The sequence below is a fragment of the Protopterus annectens genome, chromosome 9.part0 (assembly GCF_019279795.1).
Source record: "Protopterus annectens isolate FY-2018-M chromosome 9.part0, PAN1.0, whole genome shotgun sequence".
Lineage (NCBI taxonomy): Eukaryota > Metazoa > Chordata > Ceratodontiformes > Protopteridae > Protopterus > Protopterus annectens.
The window spans coordinates 1,826,953,348-1,826,970,032 of NC_056743.1; the positions used below are offsets into that span (position 1 = coordinate 1,826,953,348).

The window sequence follows — 16,685 nt, forward strand, 5'->3', positions numbered from 1 at the left end:
TGTAGTCTAAGACTTGAGAATGGATGCATTTCTCAAGTATCTTGGAAAGTGGAGAAAGGATGGATATGGGGCGGTAACTGGAAAGTTCATTGGAGGAGCCACCTTTATGGGGGGGAATGATGTGGGATATTTTCCATAGTGTGGGGACATAGCTTTCTGATAAGGACCAATTAATTAAGATAGAGACTGGATAAGCTAGGGCTTCTGCTGCTATTTTTAGGTATTCAGAGGGGAGATTGTCAGCTGCAAATTTTGTAGGCTTAAGTTTCAATACAAGTTTTTTCATATAAAAGGTAGGTACTGATGAAAAAGAAAAGACTGTGGGCAGAGTATCTGGTTTTGATGTAAGGAGGGTGGGTAGAGGCTTGTGTTGTTTACTCCAAAACAGAATGGTTTCAGTAAAGTGTTTATTGAATGAGTCAGCAATACTGCTGGAGGAAGGTGGAGTGGTACTTGATGGGATGACTACTTTACCTGGGTGGAGAATGGAGTTTATTGTGGACCAGAACTGCTTAGGTTTGTGATGGGAGGAATTTAGGGCAGACTGATAATATTGGGTTTTATCTTCTTTTATTTGCTTTTTGACCTTGTTGTGCAACTCTTGGAATGACTGTCTGGGGGGTGGGGGTTGTTAGGCACCAGTGCTCCCAGGCCTTATCTCTGATTTTCATTAGTGCCCTGGTGCTTTTTTGTAGCCAAGGGGAGTACTGTGTTTTTATTATGGCATTTCTTATGGAGGCATGTGTATTTAGGATGTTTAGGAAGGTGCTATTGAAGACGTGGACGGCTTCATTCAAATTGAGGTACTTTAGTGGTGTCCAATCACATTTTTGAAGGGATGAGATAAAGGAGAGAGGGTTAAAGTTTACTCTGTTTCGAATTTGCCTACAGATAATGGGTGTACAGCATTGTATGTGCAGTATGCATTCTGTGTCATGGTATACATAATGCTCAGTGTCTTACATCCCATGTATACCTAGTAAAATTCTTATTTTAATTTTGTATATACTATACAAAACTGTTTCATGCAAGCTCTGCTGCACACTGTTTCTTTGTGCATATAATATACTGAACCCTGTCCCTTGGTGTGCATAACATGCAATGCCTTGTTTCATGGTGTACATACACTTCAGCTTTACTGCATGGTGTACATAATATGCAACACCATGTTTCTTGTTACACACATTGTGCACCACTGCTATGGTCTGCAAATCCAGTAACCTGCTGCTTGTGCATCCAGTAATTTATTGCTTTGCAGTGTACATCCCATAAAACACTGCTTCAAATGCATTTGCAGTACAGTTCATTATACATACTCCATTAGACAAGTTTTGTCTGCACCATACAACTTATACAATATAGTTGAGCTTTGCAGTGCACATGTAATGTCATTCCCAGCTATGATGTGCACATCCAGTATGCTTGTTCACACTCCACAAACAAGGCAAATCATGTCTGCTGTTAACATCCAGTGTCATACTGCAGTTTTTGTTAATTCGATGCACCCCTTTGCTTTTATAATTTACATCTCATACACATATCCTTCTCTATGCATATGGTGCAACACAATGCTTCACAGTACTACTTTCCATTGCTGTGTCGATTCTTTCTTCAGAATTCTGTTTTGTAGCATTTTGTAAATTTATATATCTCATTGTGTCCACTAAGTTCAGTCATCCACTGCAAAGTGTGCATCCCATGGAATTATCTGTGTCTTAATGCCTGTTTGATATACCTTGTTTTCAACTGTGGCCAGTGCATGTGGCATATTGCGTGATAGTGCATATGCAGTGTAATATATTTCTTCAGCACACAAACTCAAGGGTAAAATGTTAATTCAGTGTCACTCCTATAAATAATCGCTTTATATAGTTGACTGTATACCAATTACACACACATTTTATAAGGCAATACCAGCAGAACACTTTACTTTGAATAATGTGTACATAATAATGTTTAGCACACATTATACAGAAAAATATTAAATTGTCATGTATGGCTCAGAAGTTCCCTTGTGTGATACTTTGCTACTAAATTGCAGCAGTAACTCTTTTTAGGCAAAATATGATGAAAAACTAGAGACTGGCACAATAACTGGGCTTCTGTTGTCTGCCAATATTCAACAATCTTGCAGCTAATTATTACGTGACAGTGTTATAGGGTATGCATTTGGTTAGTCCCTGCAGAAATTAGCTTTTGTATAGCTCTGTGAATGCATTTTTATTTTTTTTTTCTTTGTTGTACTAAAATAGCATTCACCAATATAGCATTCATTCATCTGACTTGGAACCAGTAAGCAGAGCACTCAGCTTAATAAATCAGAATTATTAAAATATTTTTTATTTTACTTCCACTATGAGCCTATGTGTATAACCATTTCAGCTCTTCAGTTTGTGTAGTATATCTGTAACAATACCTGTCAATCTGCATGCATCTTTTACTAGTGTTCCACCCCGAAGATACAACATCGTTAAACTCACCATATGATGCAACCACATTATCTAGAATACCATGGTGCAGTGACAGGCAATGAGCCATTAACCAGTGAGCCTTATTAAGTGGCACTTATCCTGCAATGTTTTACAAGCAAAGCTGTGCATTTCTATGTTTCCAGTGTGCCAATCGTCGCAGGCAGAGAATAAATGAGAGGTGGGGGAGGTGATAGAAGTGTAAGCTGCATATCTTGTTTTCATTATGCTAACAATGCTAGCAAATTAATACACCTGTAAATTACCCTTTGCACTCTGTATAATTCTAGCAGATTGATACACCGTGAGGGCTAACCACGAAGACCTTCCAGCAAATCATTACGTGAACTTGAGGTCAGAAGTGCTGCAAACATGACCTCATTAAATGCAATAATGAGAACATAAATATACAAAGTTGGAAATTATGTTTTTAGTTTTTCAGATTAAAACAGGGCATTCTAGATCATAATGAATGAATACTGGAACTCAAGGGAAACCTGTGCAATAAACAGATATGTTTTTCTATTTCCTCTGGTCATGTTAGCCTAAGCTGATAGATTTAGCACTGGGTTTCAGTAGGATTAAGGTTAATGTCAGAAGAATCTTTTTATTCATTTCATCTTTTCTGTACAGCTAGTATTTTACAGCCTGATGTCTTTTTTCCATGAGACACGGTCAGGCCTTTCATTCTTGTGTTTTATGACATGGTGCCTGTGCCTGTTGAAGTGTAAAGTGCTGTTGCCTATCCTATTAACAGTATTGGCAACATATGCAACTGCTTTTATGACTGAATTTGCAAGAATCCTCTGTTGAAATATTTCCAAATGGTTATGAAGTAATTTCCAAGAAAGGTTTAAATTAAAAGATAAAGTGAGCAAAAAGTAATAAAAAAACTGTTATGTTTTGAATTAGGGTTTATATGCAGCCACTCAAGACTGCTTTCTATTAGTAATATGCTATATACCCCTATAAATAATTATAGGGACATATTACATTAAAAGCATTTAGATATTTCCTATATAAAAAATCCTTTTTATACTAAAAGAACCCTTCATTTTCTGTGTTGCTTTGGTACTACACGTTTCTAATTTTAGATATGACCTGTTTTAATGGTTTATAGAAGTACTGTAAATTTTAAATAAATACCATTGCTGAATTTTCCTGTATTTATTACAAAAACTAAAAGCAACACATTAGTATATCATTTATGTCAGAATCATCATTACCTGTGCCTTGTTATCTAATTTTTCCTCTTTTGTCTTCTGCAGGTTGTGGACAGCTAACAGGAGTTAGTAACCCTATCACTGTACGGGCATCTGGCTCCCGATTTGGATCCTGGATGACTGATACCTTGGCTCCAAGTACAGACAACAGAGTAAGTTTAAGAAATGCCGGTCTTCTTTACCCTTGTCATCCAAATTGCCCCAAGGGGGTCTTCTCTACCCATTGACAGGCAGTTTTGGAGGGAAATACAGAAACATTTAGAGTGTAACTTCAAAAAGCAGAAGTGATTATGAGAAAGAAACAAATTAGATCAACCATACCTCTGTCCTATAGTATTTATTTCCAGAAATTGGTGCCATTGCATGTAACTTCCTGCAGAGATGCATTCATAAATATAATTAGTTGGCACTTTGCATGTGCTCTTACTCTTTCATATCTTCTTACAACTTCCTCGGGGAAGAGGCTGTAATTCTAAGGTTATAAAAATTAACACCATAATAAATGTATGTCTACAATAAGCAGCTTGTTGTTTTTACCAAGCAGAACCAATTAGTATCTACTCAGGGACTGCAGTTTTGACATTATTATTTCTCGGAAGTATCAGTGCTGTCTCATAGGTTCCTCAACATAAACTTAGGAAAAAAATGGTAAATGTTCAGATTCTTCTAGCTTCTCCGCCGAAATATCAGTATTTGGTTATTACTGCATTGTGTACAAATGTAACATTTCAGTTATGTTTTGAGTTTTAAAAACACACAAGTGATTATGCATTATGGAATTATCACTGACAGTTCCGATTTACTTTGTTTCTGTTATGGAATAGGTTGAAAACAGTTTCACTGTGGCAATGACCTAAACAGAAACAATCAGGAATAATCTACTGTAACTAAATAAGTATTACAAAAACTGACAAGACATTGAATTCTTATATTTTTGTTCAGGTATATTTGTAAAGACTGAACAATCTGACAAATATGTTCTTTTGCCTGCCCAGCGGTTGTAGACTTTATACCTAGATTAAATTTCAGGCATTTATCATATACTTTTTTAATGAGTTAGAGCATCAGTACACATCTGGTGACCAGGAAGTGTTATCTTATTTGTTCAGTGTGCGGAAAGTATGGTAATATCTGAGCTGTGACCAGGAAATGCCACCTTATTGGTTTAGTGTGCAGGAAGTATGGTCATACCTGTGCTGTGAAATGGAAATGCCATCCCATTGGTTCAGTGGGCAGGAAGCATGGTCACAGCTGTGCTGTGAACAGGGAGCACTTTCACAGCTATGTGACTGGAAGGGACAGTTGATCCTGTGCAGTGATCACAGATGATGTTTCATTGGTTTACTGGGCAGGAAATGAGCAGAGATGTTAGTCACTGGTTCAGTGGGCAGTAAGTGAAGCCTCATTGGTCCGTTTGGCATGAAACATGGTCATACCTATGCTGTGAATGGGGGGGACTGTCTCATTGGTTCATTTGGTAGTAAATATGGCTATACATGGACAGTAGGAATGGACTATGGCAACACATCTTTAAGTAAGCAGGAAATACTGTTACCCTTGTGAGGTACACATGGACAGTGGTTATACTTGTATAGTGAGCTGGGAGTACTGTCTCACTGATTAAATGGGCAGAGACCATATCTGTATCTCTGTAATAAATAGGAAGTATGGCCATAGGTGGCATAGAGTACTGTCACATCAGGGTAACTAATAAGGAGTGTTGCCACACCTTTGCAGTCAGCTGGAAGTGCTACCACACCTGCATGTGCAGTGGATAGGGAGTGTCAGTTTGCATGTGCAGTAGCAGACATTACCATCTTACCTCTGCATTGGTTATGTCGTACTGCCTCACTTTCGTGACTGATTGGAATGCTACTTACAAGTGTGTTGGACATGGAGAAATATCCCACCATTGCAATGGACAAGGGACCTCTCATAACTGTGTTTCAGATGGCACAATTAATTGTACTTTGTTAAGAATTCTGAATTATAGTTTTCTGCTTGTGCTGTGTATAGGAGCCTTAACTCTGTAGCTCTAAAATACCTCTTCAGATTGAGTAATCCCAATCCACCCTGTTCTACTGGAAGAATCATTTTATCCCACTTGACTCTTGCTGTCTTCCCCTCCCACATAAAGGCCTTCAGCTCTTTATTAATTGCTATCCACAACTACTCCTCTAGTTGATAAAAATATACCTGACCAGTGTATAAGAATAAAGGAACTAAAACATTTTGACTGCTTGTATCTTACTATCCATATCCATATAATAAAGCCTCCATTTTCTCATTTTTTTGTATTCTTTTTGTTCAGTCTCTTCCCACATATCCTTAGCTGCCACACCAGAGTCATTTTAATCCATACTCCTAAATACTTCATTTTATCATGTCCCCATAAATAAGGATATTTTTGGACGAGTTAATGTGTGGGTACATAATTTACCGATATTGTCTTTGTTTTAGCTTCATTAATTTTGTATCCCGAAAATATCTGAAACTGTCTCAAAATGTTTCATAAGACTGTAATGTCTCTTTCTGGTTTTGCCAGGTATAAAATAATAATATCTGCAAATAGAGCCAGCTTTTCTTGACTAGCATACCAATTATTTCCCTGAATGTCTGAGTCCCTTATTTTCTTTGAAGTAAAAGTTCAGGTAAGCCAAACAAAAATAAAACTCCGTGTATACAGACCTCAGTAATTTATTAAACGAATATTGTAAAAAACACAATCACAGATCTAGCGCTTTCATCTGCCGAATGCAGACTTCTTCAGAATAATGAATGTGTGGTGCCAGTGATTTTTATACAATTTAAAACAATTGATTAATCCATAATTACACAAATTCATTTAAAATTTAAAGCCGTACACATTATTTTCAATAGTAAATTCCATATGTCAAATGCAATTTTAACAGTCAACCACAGACTCCCTTAGGGACTTGTTTTATTAGGGACCTGTCTAATTAAGGTGCTTCAGTGCCTTTTATAGTTTAATCAACATTTATTTTTATACATCATTATTAAGAAATGCCTATGTTGTATAAAAGAATAAAATAAACACATATGTTGTATATACATTGAATTACTTTACTTGTAATGTTGCGTTATTACTTGTTAGCTGATTATTGATTTTAATATTAATGAATAAATGAATAAATAATTAAATAAATAAATAAATAGTGAAGTGAATGTAAAATATTAGTGACTTGTGAAATAGATCTAAAAAAGTGCATTAAGTCATTGTTAAAAACTGTTGTTAAAAACTGTTGTTGTATTTTGTTGTTAAAAACTGTTTTAAGACTATTTAATATTTAACAAAACTAAAAATACCATCATGGATATTTTAAATAATTATTATGTTATCCCCATTCAAAAAATCTCAAAATGTGTTTATTAGTTGTGTTGACACATATAAACATGTTTTCCGTTTGAAAACATATTGATATGGTATGTATTCAACCACTAACTGTTGTTTATACATTAGAGGCTTTTTCCACTAATATAGCCTTAATGTTTGTGTACTCATTAAGCCCGGGAGGCATGTTTGATTTTAGCCTCAGTTGCCACCTAATTTCTTTTTGAAGCAAGTGGTTTTTGATATCTCCTCCCCTTGGATCAGGTTTAACATGTTCCAAAATCCCAAACTTGAAATCAGTGAAACCAACACAGCCAACAGAATGTTTAAATAAGGCACTAGTCTCCTTTCTCTTGTTGATGTTATAAATGTGTTCGTAAATTCTTTCTCTGAGGGACCTCGCAGAACATTTGGAACACGTAGCTAAATACACCAACATCTTGCTTCTACAGTTGCCCTTACAAAGGCAATTCTGCTTTTAAGCCATTTTCCAATTTTAATTCCACAGTTGGATTGATATACATACATTAACCTACCACATCTTTTAGTACCTTCCTTGGGGTCATATTTAATATTTTCCATTTCGAAAAATCTTTTAAGATTTGTAGCTGTCTTGTATATAAATCTAGGTTTTTTTCCAACTATCTGGTATATCTCTTTATTGGTTTTAAAAATAGACCAGTTGTTTTTAATAATGTTAATAAAATGGTCAGAAAATCCATTATATTCCACAATACAGGCACCCATATAATCCTCAAAATTGTCTGTCTTTTTCTCATTGGGAATAAATTTATTACCTAAAAGAGGTTTGTATTTTATACCCCATCCTTTGTGTACTTGTTCCAGAATCTCTCCAACTAGCTGTTTGGGATAACCCCTTTCCAAGAACTTTTCCATTATAAAGGAAAATTCTTTTTGTAAATCCTGATGTTGGGAAGTCATTCTGGCAATTCTAACAGCTTGTCCTTTAATGATGCTTTTCTTTTGATGTAGGGGGTGCTGGCTGTTAAAATGTAAATAACTGTTGCACCATGTATTTTTGCGAAAAATGTTTGATTTAAAACCAGCAATCCCCTTACTCAAAGTTATATCAAGGTAGTTTATAACCTTATTTTCAATTTCGTGGGTAAAGGACAGGAAGGAAGTAGTTTGATTAATATATATCATGAATTCTTTTAGGTCCTCTGTGGTGTCTTCCTCCCATAATATAAAAATATCATCCAGGAAACGAAGATATATTTTTATATTTTTCTGATAAGGACTCTTAAAAATGTACTCTTCTTCCCATTCTAGAAGGACCAGATTTGCATATATGGGGGCACAAGCTGACACCTGTAATCTGCTTGTAATGTTCCCCTTGAAATGTGATAAAATTGTTGTCTAAGACTATTTCAGTCAACTCCAACAACAATTTTTTCCTATCGAGGTTTAATTTGGAATGTTTATGAACACAATTCTCAAAAAACTCAAACCCATGTTTCCTGGGTATGCAAGTAAATAATTCTTTAACATCAATGGTCACCATTTTAACTGTCTCTGACCATAATTCATTTGTTATTTTGCCTAAGAAATCCCAGGAATCTTGCACCAAATGTGTCTGTGCTTTTACAATATCTTTTAATTGCTGGTCAATAAACACAGACAGTGGTTGGGTTTTGGACTTTTTTGCTGAAACTATTGGGCGGAAGGGTGGTTTTAAAATATTTTTGTGTATCTTCGGTATTGCAAATATTTGTGGTATATAGGGATGAGTTTGTTTCAAAAAATTAAATGTGTCCTTCATGGACACAGTGGTGTAGGTTGTTTGATCCATCAGTATACCTGTTAAAACATTGTTATATGCTTCTTGGTGGAAAATAACCATTCCCCCACCCTTGTCTGGTTGCATAAATCTAAGATTTCTCTCTTTCCTTAGTTGTTCAAACAGAGTGAACTCTCTTTCATTTAAATTGTTAATTTTATTCAACCTTTTTGTTGGCTCGAATATATCATAAATATCATTCATAACTATACACTCAAAAGTCCCAATCACAGGGTGTAATGGGGGGTTGTAAATACTGCTTCTCCTCAGTACTTCTGTGTGTTCACCAAATGCAGTAACAGGGGTATTGACAGCATTATGCTGTTTACAGGTAAACTGCAGGTTTAATTTTCGTAGGAATATTTTTAATTCCAGTAGTATGTTTGCCAAATCCCCATGTGTGGTCTTAACAAACTTAAACCCCTTGGAAAATAAATCAAAGTGTTCTTTTTCCACATTTAAATTAGTGTATTCCTTATTTTCTTTGCCATTGGTTCTAAATATAATGCAAACAACAAAAGGGAAAGCAGACAATCCTGCCTGATTCCTCTACTCAAGTAGATATTATCAGAGAAGACCCCACCCACTTTAATTTTCACCGCCAATCCCTCATATGTCATCCTAATCAACCTTATCATTTTTTTCAAGAAATGCAAATGTTTTCATTATCCTGCTCCATAAAGTCCCAGCTTACTCTGTCAAATGCTTTCTCTGCATCAAGGACCCCCCCCCAACAACAATGGTATTTTCTTGCATTCTGCTTCCCTCTGGATCACCAGTGTTCTGTTAATGTTGTCAAATGTTTGCTTCACCTCCACAAACAGTGAGAAAAAAACCCTTGCAAATATGGCAAGTGCAAAGGCACCATAAGCTTCAAACTCAGTTCAAAAAGAGGGCCAGCACAAAGTGTGGAAAAAATAAAAGTTTATTACTTCATTGGCTCAAAAGCACAGGAATAAAAAACAGCAGTACATAAAGGGTAGGGGTAAATAAACAACCCAAAGCCACAAAAACTAAAATGTTTTTTGGTTTTATCAGCCTTCATCAGTATGTGCACAGAGTCAATACACCCAACTTAATCAGCATAAATACATCCCCATTGGTAGATTACAAATATTCGTTTAAGCTGGGAGGAAAAGGCCCCCCCCCCATTTAATTTTCTTACTTTATCCACTATTTCTCTTTGCAATTCAGGATGGAATGCCAACCAGACTTATTCCTTCTGTCACCATTTTTTCTATCAATAACAGTAAATCTAAAAAAAAATGCAGAATTATGTTTTGTAGTGCGTTTCAAAAGGGCATTAGGCTGTCTTTGATTTTTGATGTAGCTAATGTGTTCACTAATCCCCAAGCTAACTGGCCTAGAGGTTTGCCCAACATAAAATGCATGGGAATCAAGGATTCCCATCAGAGTACAGGCAAAGGGAAAGAAATAGCAGGGTCCTAAAAGAAACACCAACACTAGAATTTATTATTTATTTATTTATTAATTATTTATTAATTAGAACAGAAGCTGCCACTGAAAAAGGAGTAATTAGTAGAGCATATCAAATATTGCATGATAATTACAAGAATAAATCAGAGGAGGTTAGAAAAGATTGGGAAGAGAGAAACAATTCACAAAGAAACAAAATGTGAGAATATATGTATGTCTCCCAAATATGCAACAAAATGTAGAAGATTTAGGATTTTTGCTTGGAAATGTTTACAGAGATATTTTTGGTATACATGGATTTGGTCATACAGCCAAATGTTGAACACAAAATGTTCGAATGCAGAACCCCAGTTCCGCATAATTGCGAAATGCAATTATGTCGATACACCAAACATCCCCCTTTTTGACCCATGGTAGCGCTTGTTTAGGTGGTAGAGCGGTTGGAAATGTCGAATTCCGAATTTACTATGACATTCCAACTGTTCGATACCTAAATCTTCGACATATAAGTTTGAAGAAAACCCTGTTCGACTATTGGTTGTACGACCGATTGCATGTAAACTGATATTTTTGTACTCTAAATAGACTCCAGAGATTTTTCCTCAGGTAGATAGCAAGTGTTGGAGCTGTGATGGGGAGAAAGAGGTAATTGGGAACATATTTTCTGGAAGTGCAGTGAGTTGGTGGACTATAAGGATTTCATGCGGGATGCACTGTTGGAGATGCTGGGTGGGCAGACAGGTGTGACAAGGGAGATGATGTTTCTGAGCAATGACACAGAATCAGAATTGCCTAGACATGGTAATGCCTTGCTATCTCTAATTATGGTGGCTGACAAAAAAGAAATTACTAGAAAATGGAAATCAAAATTTAAACTGACTATATTAGAAGTAGGATTATAGTAACAGAGAAATTGAGATCATTAGAAAATAGCAGGCACAAACTACATAGGAAAAAAATGGGAATTGCGGGAACAATACATACAGGGGAGTAATGACATTTAAAAGAAGGCAGAATTTACATGAACTATGTAATGTTTGACTGAAAATTATTGCATAGATTATAAGTGATGTATAATGTTTGCAATTGGGAGTGTGTTAGTATGTCAGTATGGTTTGTGATGTAAAATGCTTGCAACAAGGATTGTGTCAGTATGGTTTGTTTTCATTTATATAAATCTATGATTGCTTATGTCTTAAGTGATGATTTAATAAAGATGTTTCTTGTTTAAAAAAGGGGGGGAGGCAGGAATTGAATAATTTATGTAATGTTGCTTAGGTTATATGATATATAGCAATATATGTGAAGCATAATGTTTGTTAATGTTAATACAGTTTGAGTACTTTTATATAAATGTAAATGTGCCTATGTCACAAGTGATAATGTGTTTAAAACAAAAAAAAAAGAATTCTGAATTATGTGAATGTTCCAGACATTGTCTTGTTACAATTTTGCAAGTTCTTTATTTACCAGATTCCTGTTTTCTCTTCCTGATCACCTCACAATCCCACATCACAAATCTAAATCTATTTTCTGTGAAATCAGGTACAAAGTCAAACATAATTACTGATAAAGTCCTCACCTCAGGGTCACTTCTTAAATACTGACAGAATTCTCCTAGAAAAAAAAAGCTAAATAGGTAAACCCAGTGAACAAACAGTCCCATTTCAGGGACAACCTGGGAGCAATGTATGGTTAAATTACTAGATTTAAGTCATACAGTAGGCAAACGGAGGTTGTGATAATCAAACTCATAACTTTTGGATGGTTTAGATGTAGCAGTACATAATCATAAACCTCTACACCAAACATCCAGACAAAAAATGGATATAATAAGAAAGTTTGTATTACTATGCATTTTTGATGCAGAGGAAAGCTTAACAGTAACATATACCCTGAGATTCAGTAAACTTCCATCCAGGAATAGCTTATTCCAGCGTGGAAGGGACCATTCCCATGCAGCACGGCAGCACACCATGCATATTAATGAAGGCATGCTACAGTGCTGCAAAACGGACATGGTTCTGCGTACGAGTGCAGGGAGTGTGTCTGGGAGCAGTGCTCTCACAATACACACACCCCCTGCACACCAGAATTACCATCTGGCAATTTAAAACAAGCGAGAATGCTCGTATCACCCCCAACCCATCAGGATAAGAAATCTGGTCAAAGCCATAAGGGACAATCGTCCCTGCAAAGGCAGAAGTTGATAGAATAACACATTTAGCATAAGCATGTATTGCACACCTCCTAACCCGTGAGAGTAAAGAACGTGGACAAAGCCATAAGGGACAATCATCCCACAAAGCAGAAAGTTGATAGAATAACAGGTTCAGCATTAGCATGGATATTCTGAAGAGTACAAATAAAAAACACAACAGATACATTTTTTTATACTTGCAATCAACTTTAAACATAGCTGCGTAGGTGAGCCCATTGTTTAGCTACACTTAGTCCAGCTTAAACAGCATAAGAAGTTAAATAGCAAGAGACATCCAACATAAGATATACTGCAGTGGCTAGAGCATATGCTTTGCAAACAGCTATTCCTGGTTTGATCCCCACTGTAACCAATTCACATTTTTCATGTCAAAGCAGTACATAAACATTTTTTTTATAATTAGCTACTTCTTCTTTCGGCTTTTCCCGGTTAGGGGTCACTACAGTGGATCACCTGTCTGCTCATGATTGGCAGTGGAGTTTTATGGTGTCAAGTTGCCAGCCCAGTGCCCAACCTTCCATAGAAGGCACACACACACACACACACACACACACACACACACACACACACACACACACACACATGCACTCACACCTAGGGCCAACATAGAATGTCCAATCCACCTACAGGATGTCTTTGGCATGTGGGGCAAAACCGGAGCACCTGGAGGAAACCCATGTGACCACAGGGAGGACATGCAGACTCCGCACAGAAGGCACCCCAGCCAAGGATCGAACTAGGGAACCTCTTGTTGTGAGGTGACAATGCTAGCCACTGCACCACTGTGGCCGCCTTTTATAATTAGCTACTAAATAACATATATTTGTTAACCAGTGGCCAATACAGTATAGTTACACATGAATAAATGTAATGAAAGCACATTGGGAGATGTCAGGGACAGTAAACAAATTTATAATATGAAATGAATGATGACTCAAACCCATAGAGAAGATAGTCTATAAAATAAAAAATAAGCAATGTTAAGCGTTGCACAGCTCTACTTACTAGGTGTAAGCATTGTCTAAGTATGACTGCTAAGCAATGAGTAGCCCAGCTAAGTGGATTTGTCCACTGGTAAGCAATGCTGAACCTGCCCCTTTAAGCAGTGCCAACCTTAGCTAAGCAGGTTTGCCCGTAGCTTAGCTTAGCTCAGCATATTCAAAGCCATCCAATCATGGCAAAGGGTGGGAAATTGGCCATATTTAAACCCCACAGGCAGGAATACAGCTCAGAACTGGTTACAGCTTCCCACTGTAGGCAGTATGGCAGGTGTTGGCAAGGGCATGCACTTCCAGGTTCAGCGTTGGGGCATACAGGAGTACAAGGTCATGGTAGGACTCCTGGTAAATAACCATGATGAGAGACTGCTGCCGGGCCAGTGTCAGGGCTCCCAGTATAAAGCAGAAGCCTGGGACCATCTCGCCCATGATCTCACCAGTGCCACTGATATCCCTTCGACTGTTGAGCAAGTCTGGCACCACTATGCTGACTTGAGTGGAAGAAGAGGGAGCTCGTGGGTCCAAGTAGCTAGTCAGAGTGGTGATGTCCCAGCAATGTGTAAGTAGTCATATCAATAACTGTTAACCAAAGTCCAACCTGTGTATCTGATGGATAGTTATGCCTAAATATTTCTCTATTCCCTTTACAGTGGCATCTGAGCGGGCTGTGAATCAAGAATCCCATGCCAGTAGGTTGCAAAGGCTATGTGGCGGGACTGGTGAGTAACAATCCTGCTTATAGTAGTCATACCAAATACATATAAAGTAGTAAAATATCACCTGGCAGTATAAAAACTGTGTATGGGTTGTACTGAATAAACCAGACAATGTGACAGTTTTAGGCCCATATAGGTGATATTTAAATAAAACCTAACTGCCTGGCAATAAAGTTCTAAATCCTGGACTGGTTGTGTTTATTCTGGTATTGTATGGCATTTAGTGTTGCAGTCTCTGAATAGTAATGTGTTAACCACTGTTACCCACACTGTGGTACATAAAAAATATGTCTAGGAATGCCCGTATAAGACTGTTGTAAGTACAAGGTCAGATTGTACAACCAAGAGAGACTTAGAAATCACTGAAGACACAGACAGCAGTTTCTAAATAGCTCACTCTGATGAAACACAAATTGTTGTATTTTTAGCGTACACAGCCATGGTTCAAGCCCTGGGAGTGGTAGTAAGCTGTATGCATAATCATACCTCTCAACTGTACAGATTTTCGCAGAATGTCCAGATAGTTGGCTCATATATTTATTCTGTCCCTCTTTTTTCCTGGCAAATAACTGGGATGATCTCAGGATTGTAGTCACCAAATAATGAATGTCAGACTTCAAATCCTTCAGAAAATTTATATTAAAACAAATCTTGTTACTCTAGCAACTGTCTAAAAGTTTATAAGAGCAATATTCAAAATATGTCCCTATTTGTACCCCCACATTGCCAAGCTTTGTCCAGATGTTGTGCATTAAGTGACTGAGAGGTATGTGCGTAATTTTAACTAGGAATGTGGGAATATGCATAGAAACAGTCAGGTAGTGTTAAGAAATATTCCCTCCACAGGTCTACCAGGTAAGGGAAGTAGAATTTAGCTATAAGACAGTTGAAGTATATACTGTGTACAAACATACCACTGCCCATACCAATGCCATAAGGTATTATAATAATAACCTTTAGAGTAATGATTAGACCAATGATCATTAAAGTTGTGACTACTGCAAGGATATACAAGTTGTGAATTGACGTCTCTCTCCCCCCATCATATCTCCAACAATAATCTAAACACACAAATCAATGGGTATGTTTACACCAAATGTACTGTTGGGACATATGTCCTATTGTTCAACAAATATTGAAATGTGTTTCTGTTAATGTTCCATGTTGAAATACTATCACTGGTGACCTGTTGCTAACAGTGTAACCTGCATGCCGTTGTAATGGCCACTGTGGTTCCATATATGCATGTCTTCTGTTTGCTATGCAGCTATTCCAAATCTGTTGTTTTGGGTTAATGGGAATATCTATGCATGCTGTTATAACTAATCCTGTATTGTGTTGACTATTACTAACCAACATATGTTCTAAAACTGTAGCACCATAGCACGTTTGAGAAGGCCAGTCCCAGAGGACCTACCTCTCCCACCTCTTCTGGCCATGGCACTGGGCCCCAGCGTGTTTGGGACCCACCCCGGGACCTCCTCGTCCACTGGTCCTGCAACACCTTTGGGTGAAACTGGCTCAGGGGATGGGGCTTGCCACCCCCCCCTGGAGTGGGCATGGACAGGATCATGTCACCTGAAGCCAGGTTTGGGGTTTGGTGCATAGCAAGCTCCGAAAGGAGTTTGGAGATCTGCTGTGCCAGTTTGAGGGCCGCGTGGTGCAAGTAGAGGCTCAGCCTGCCCCTCCTGCTCAGCCCCCAACACAGTCACCTTCAGGGCCAAGATGGTGCAGTGGTGACTGCTGATGAATGGGGACTTCAATCCCACTGTTTCCATCTGGGGGATCATGGGCGTCCGATTTCCAAACACCCCTCCCCATCCAAGGTGTTTACCCCAACATGTGTCATATACCGCCCCTGTATGCTGTCTTGTCTGTCTTCCTACCCAACCTACCTCCCCAAATATACCTACTATCCTTCCCCAACATCCCACTCTCACCTTAAAAAAAAAAGGGCAATCTGTTCCCAAAAAACATCTCACCCCATACATAGCTGTCCATTTCACACACATGCCCACTGGGCACATGTAATCTGGTCTAATTGGCTTCACAGTTTATTGTCATCCTCACCCCTCTCTCAGGGGTTTTAATGTCCAAATATACCTCCAAATTCAGTATATATACACAGCTGTTGCTGTAGAAGAAATGGACAGCTATGGACCTTCCCTACAGCCGTCCTGCACATCTGTAGCTACTTTCCCTATTGTCTTTCCCTCTTTGTGCACCCTTTTTCACCACTTTCCCATCACCCCTTTTTTCTTTTCCTTGAAAGAAATTACTGTGGGGTAAGCAGGAGTAAGCTCTTTTAAGCAGTAGTAAGCAGAATTAAGCCTGCTTACACAGTGTTAAGCAATGACAAACCAGATTAAGGACTTTAAAGCCATCTGACTGTAAGCATATTTAACCAGAAGTTAGCATTGCATACCGCACAAACCCACATACAACTGCTTAAAAAGTGCCTTAATCACT

At 37.8% G+C, this 16,685-nt stretch overlaps 1 protein-coding gene across 1 annotated transcript in view; it reads left to right on the forward strand.

The window, feature by feature from the left end:
• The window catches only part of OLFM2 (olfactomedin 2), a 1,260,631-nt gene that overhangs the window by 825,414 nt on the left and 418,532 nt on the right, over window positions 1–16,685 (forward strand). The window contains exon 5 of the mRNA XM_044084686.1: window positions 3,737–3,843. Within this exon, the coding sequence (XP_043940621.1) occupies window positions 3,737–3,843 (107 nt within the window). The remainder of the gene's footprint in view (window positions 1–3,736; window positions 3,844–16,685) is intronic.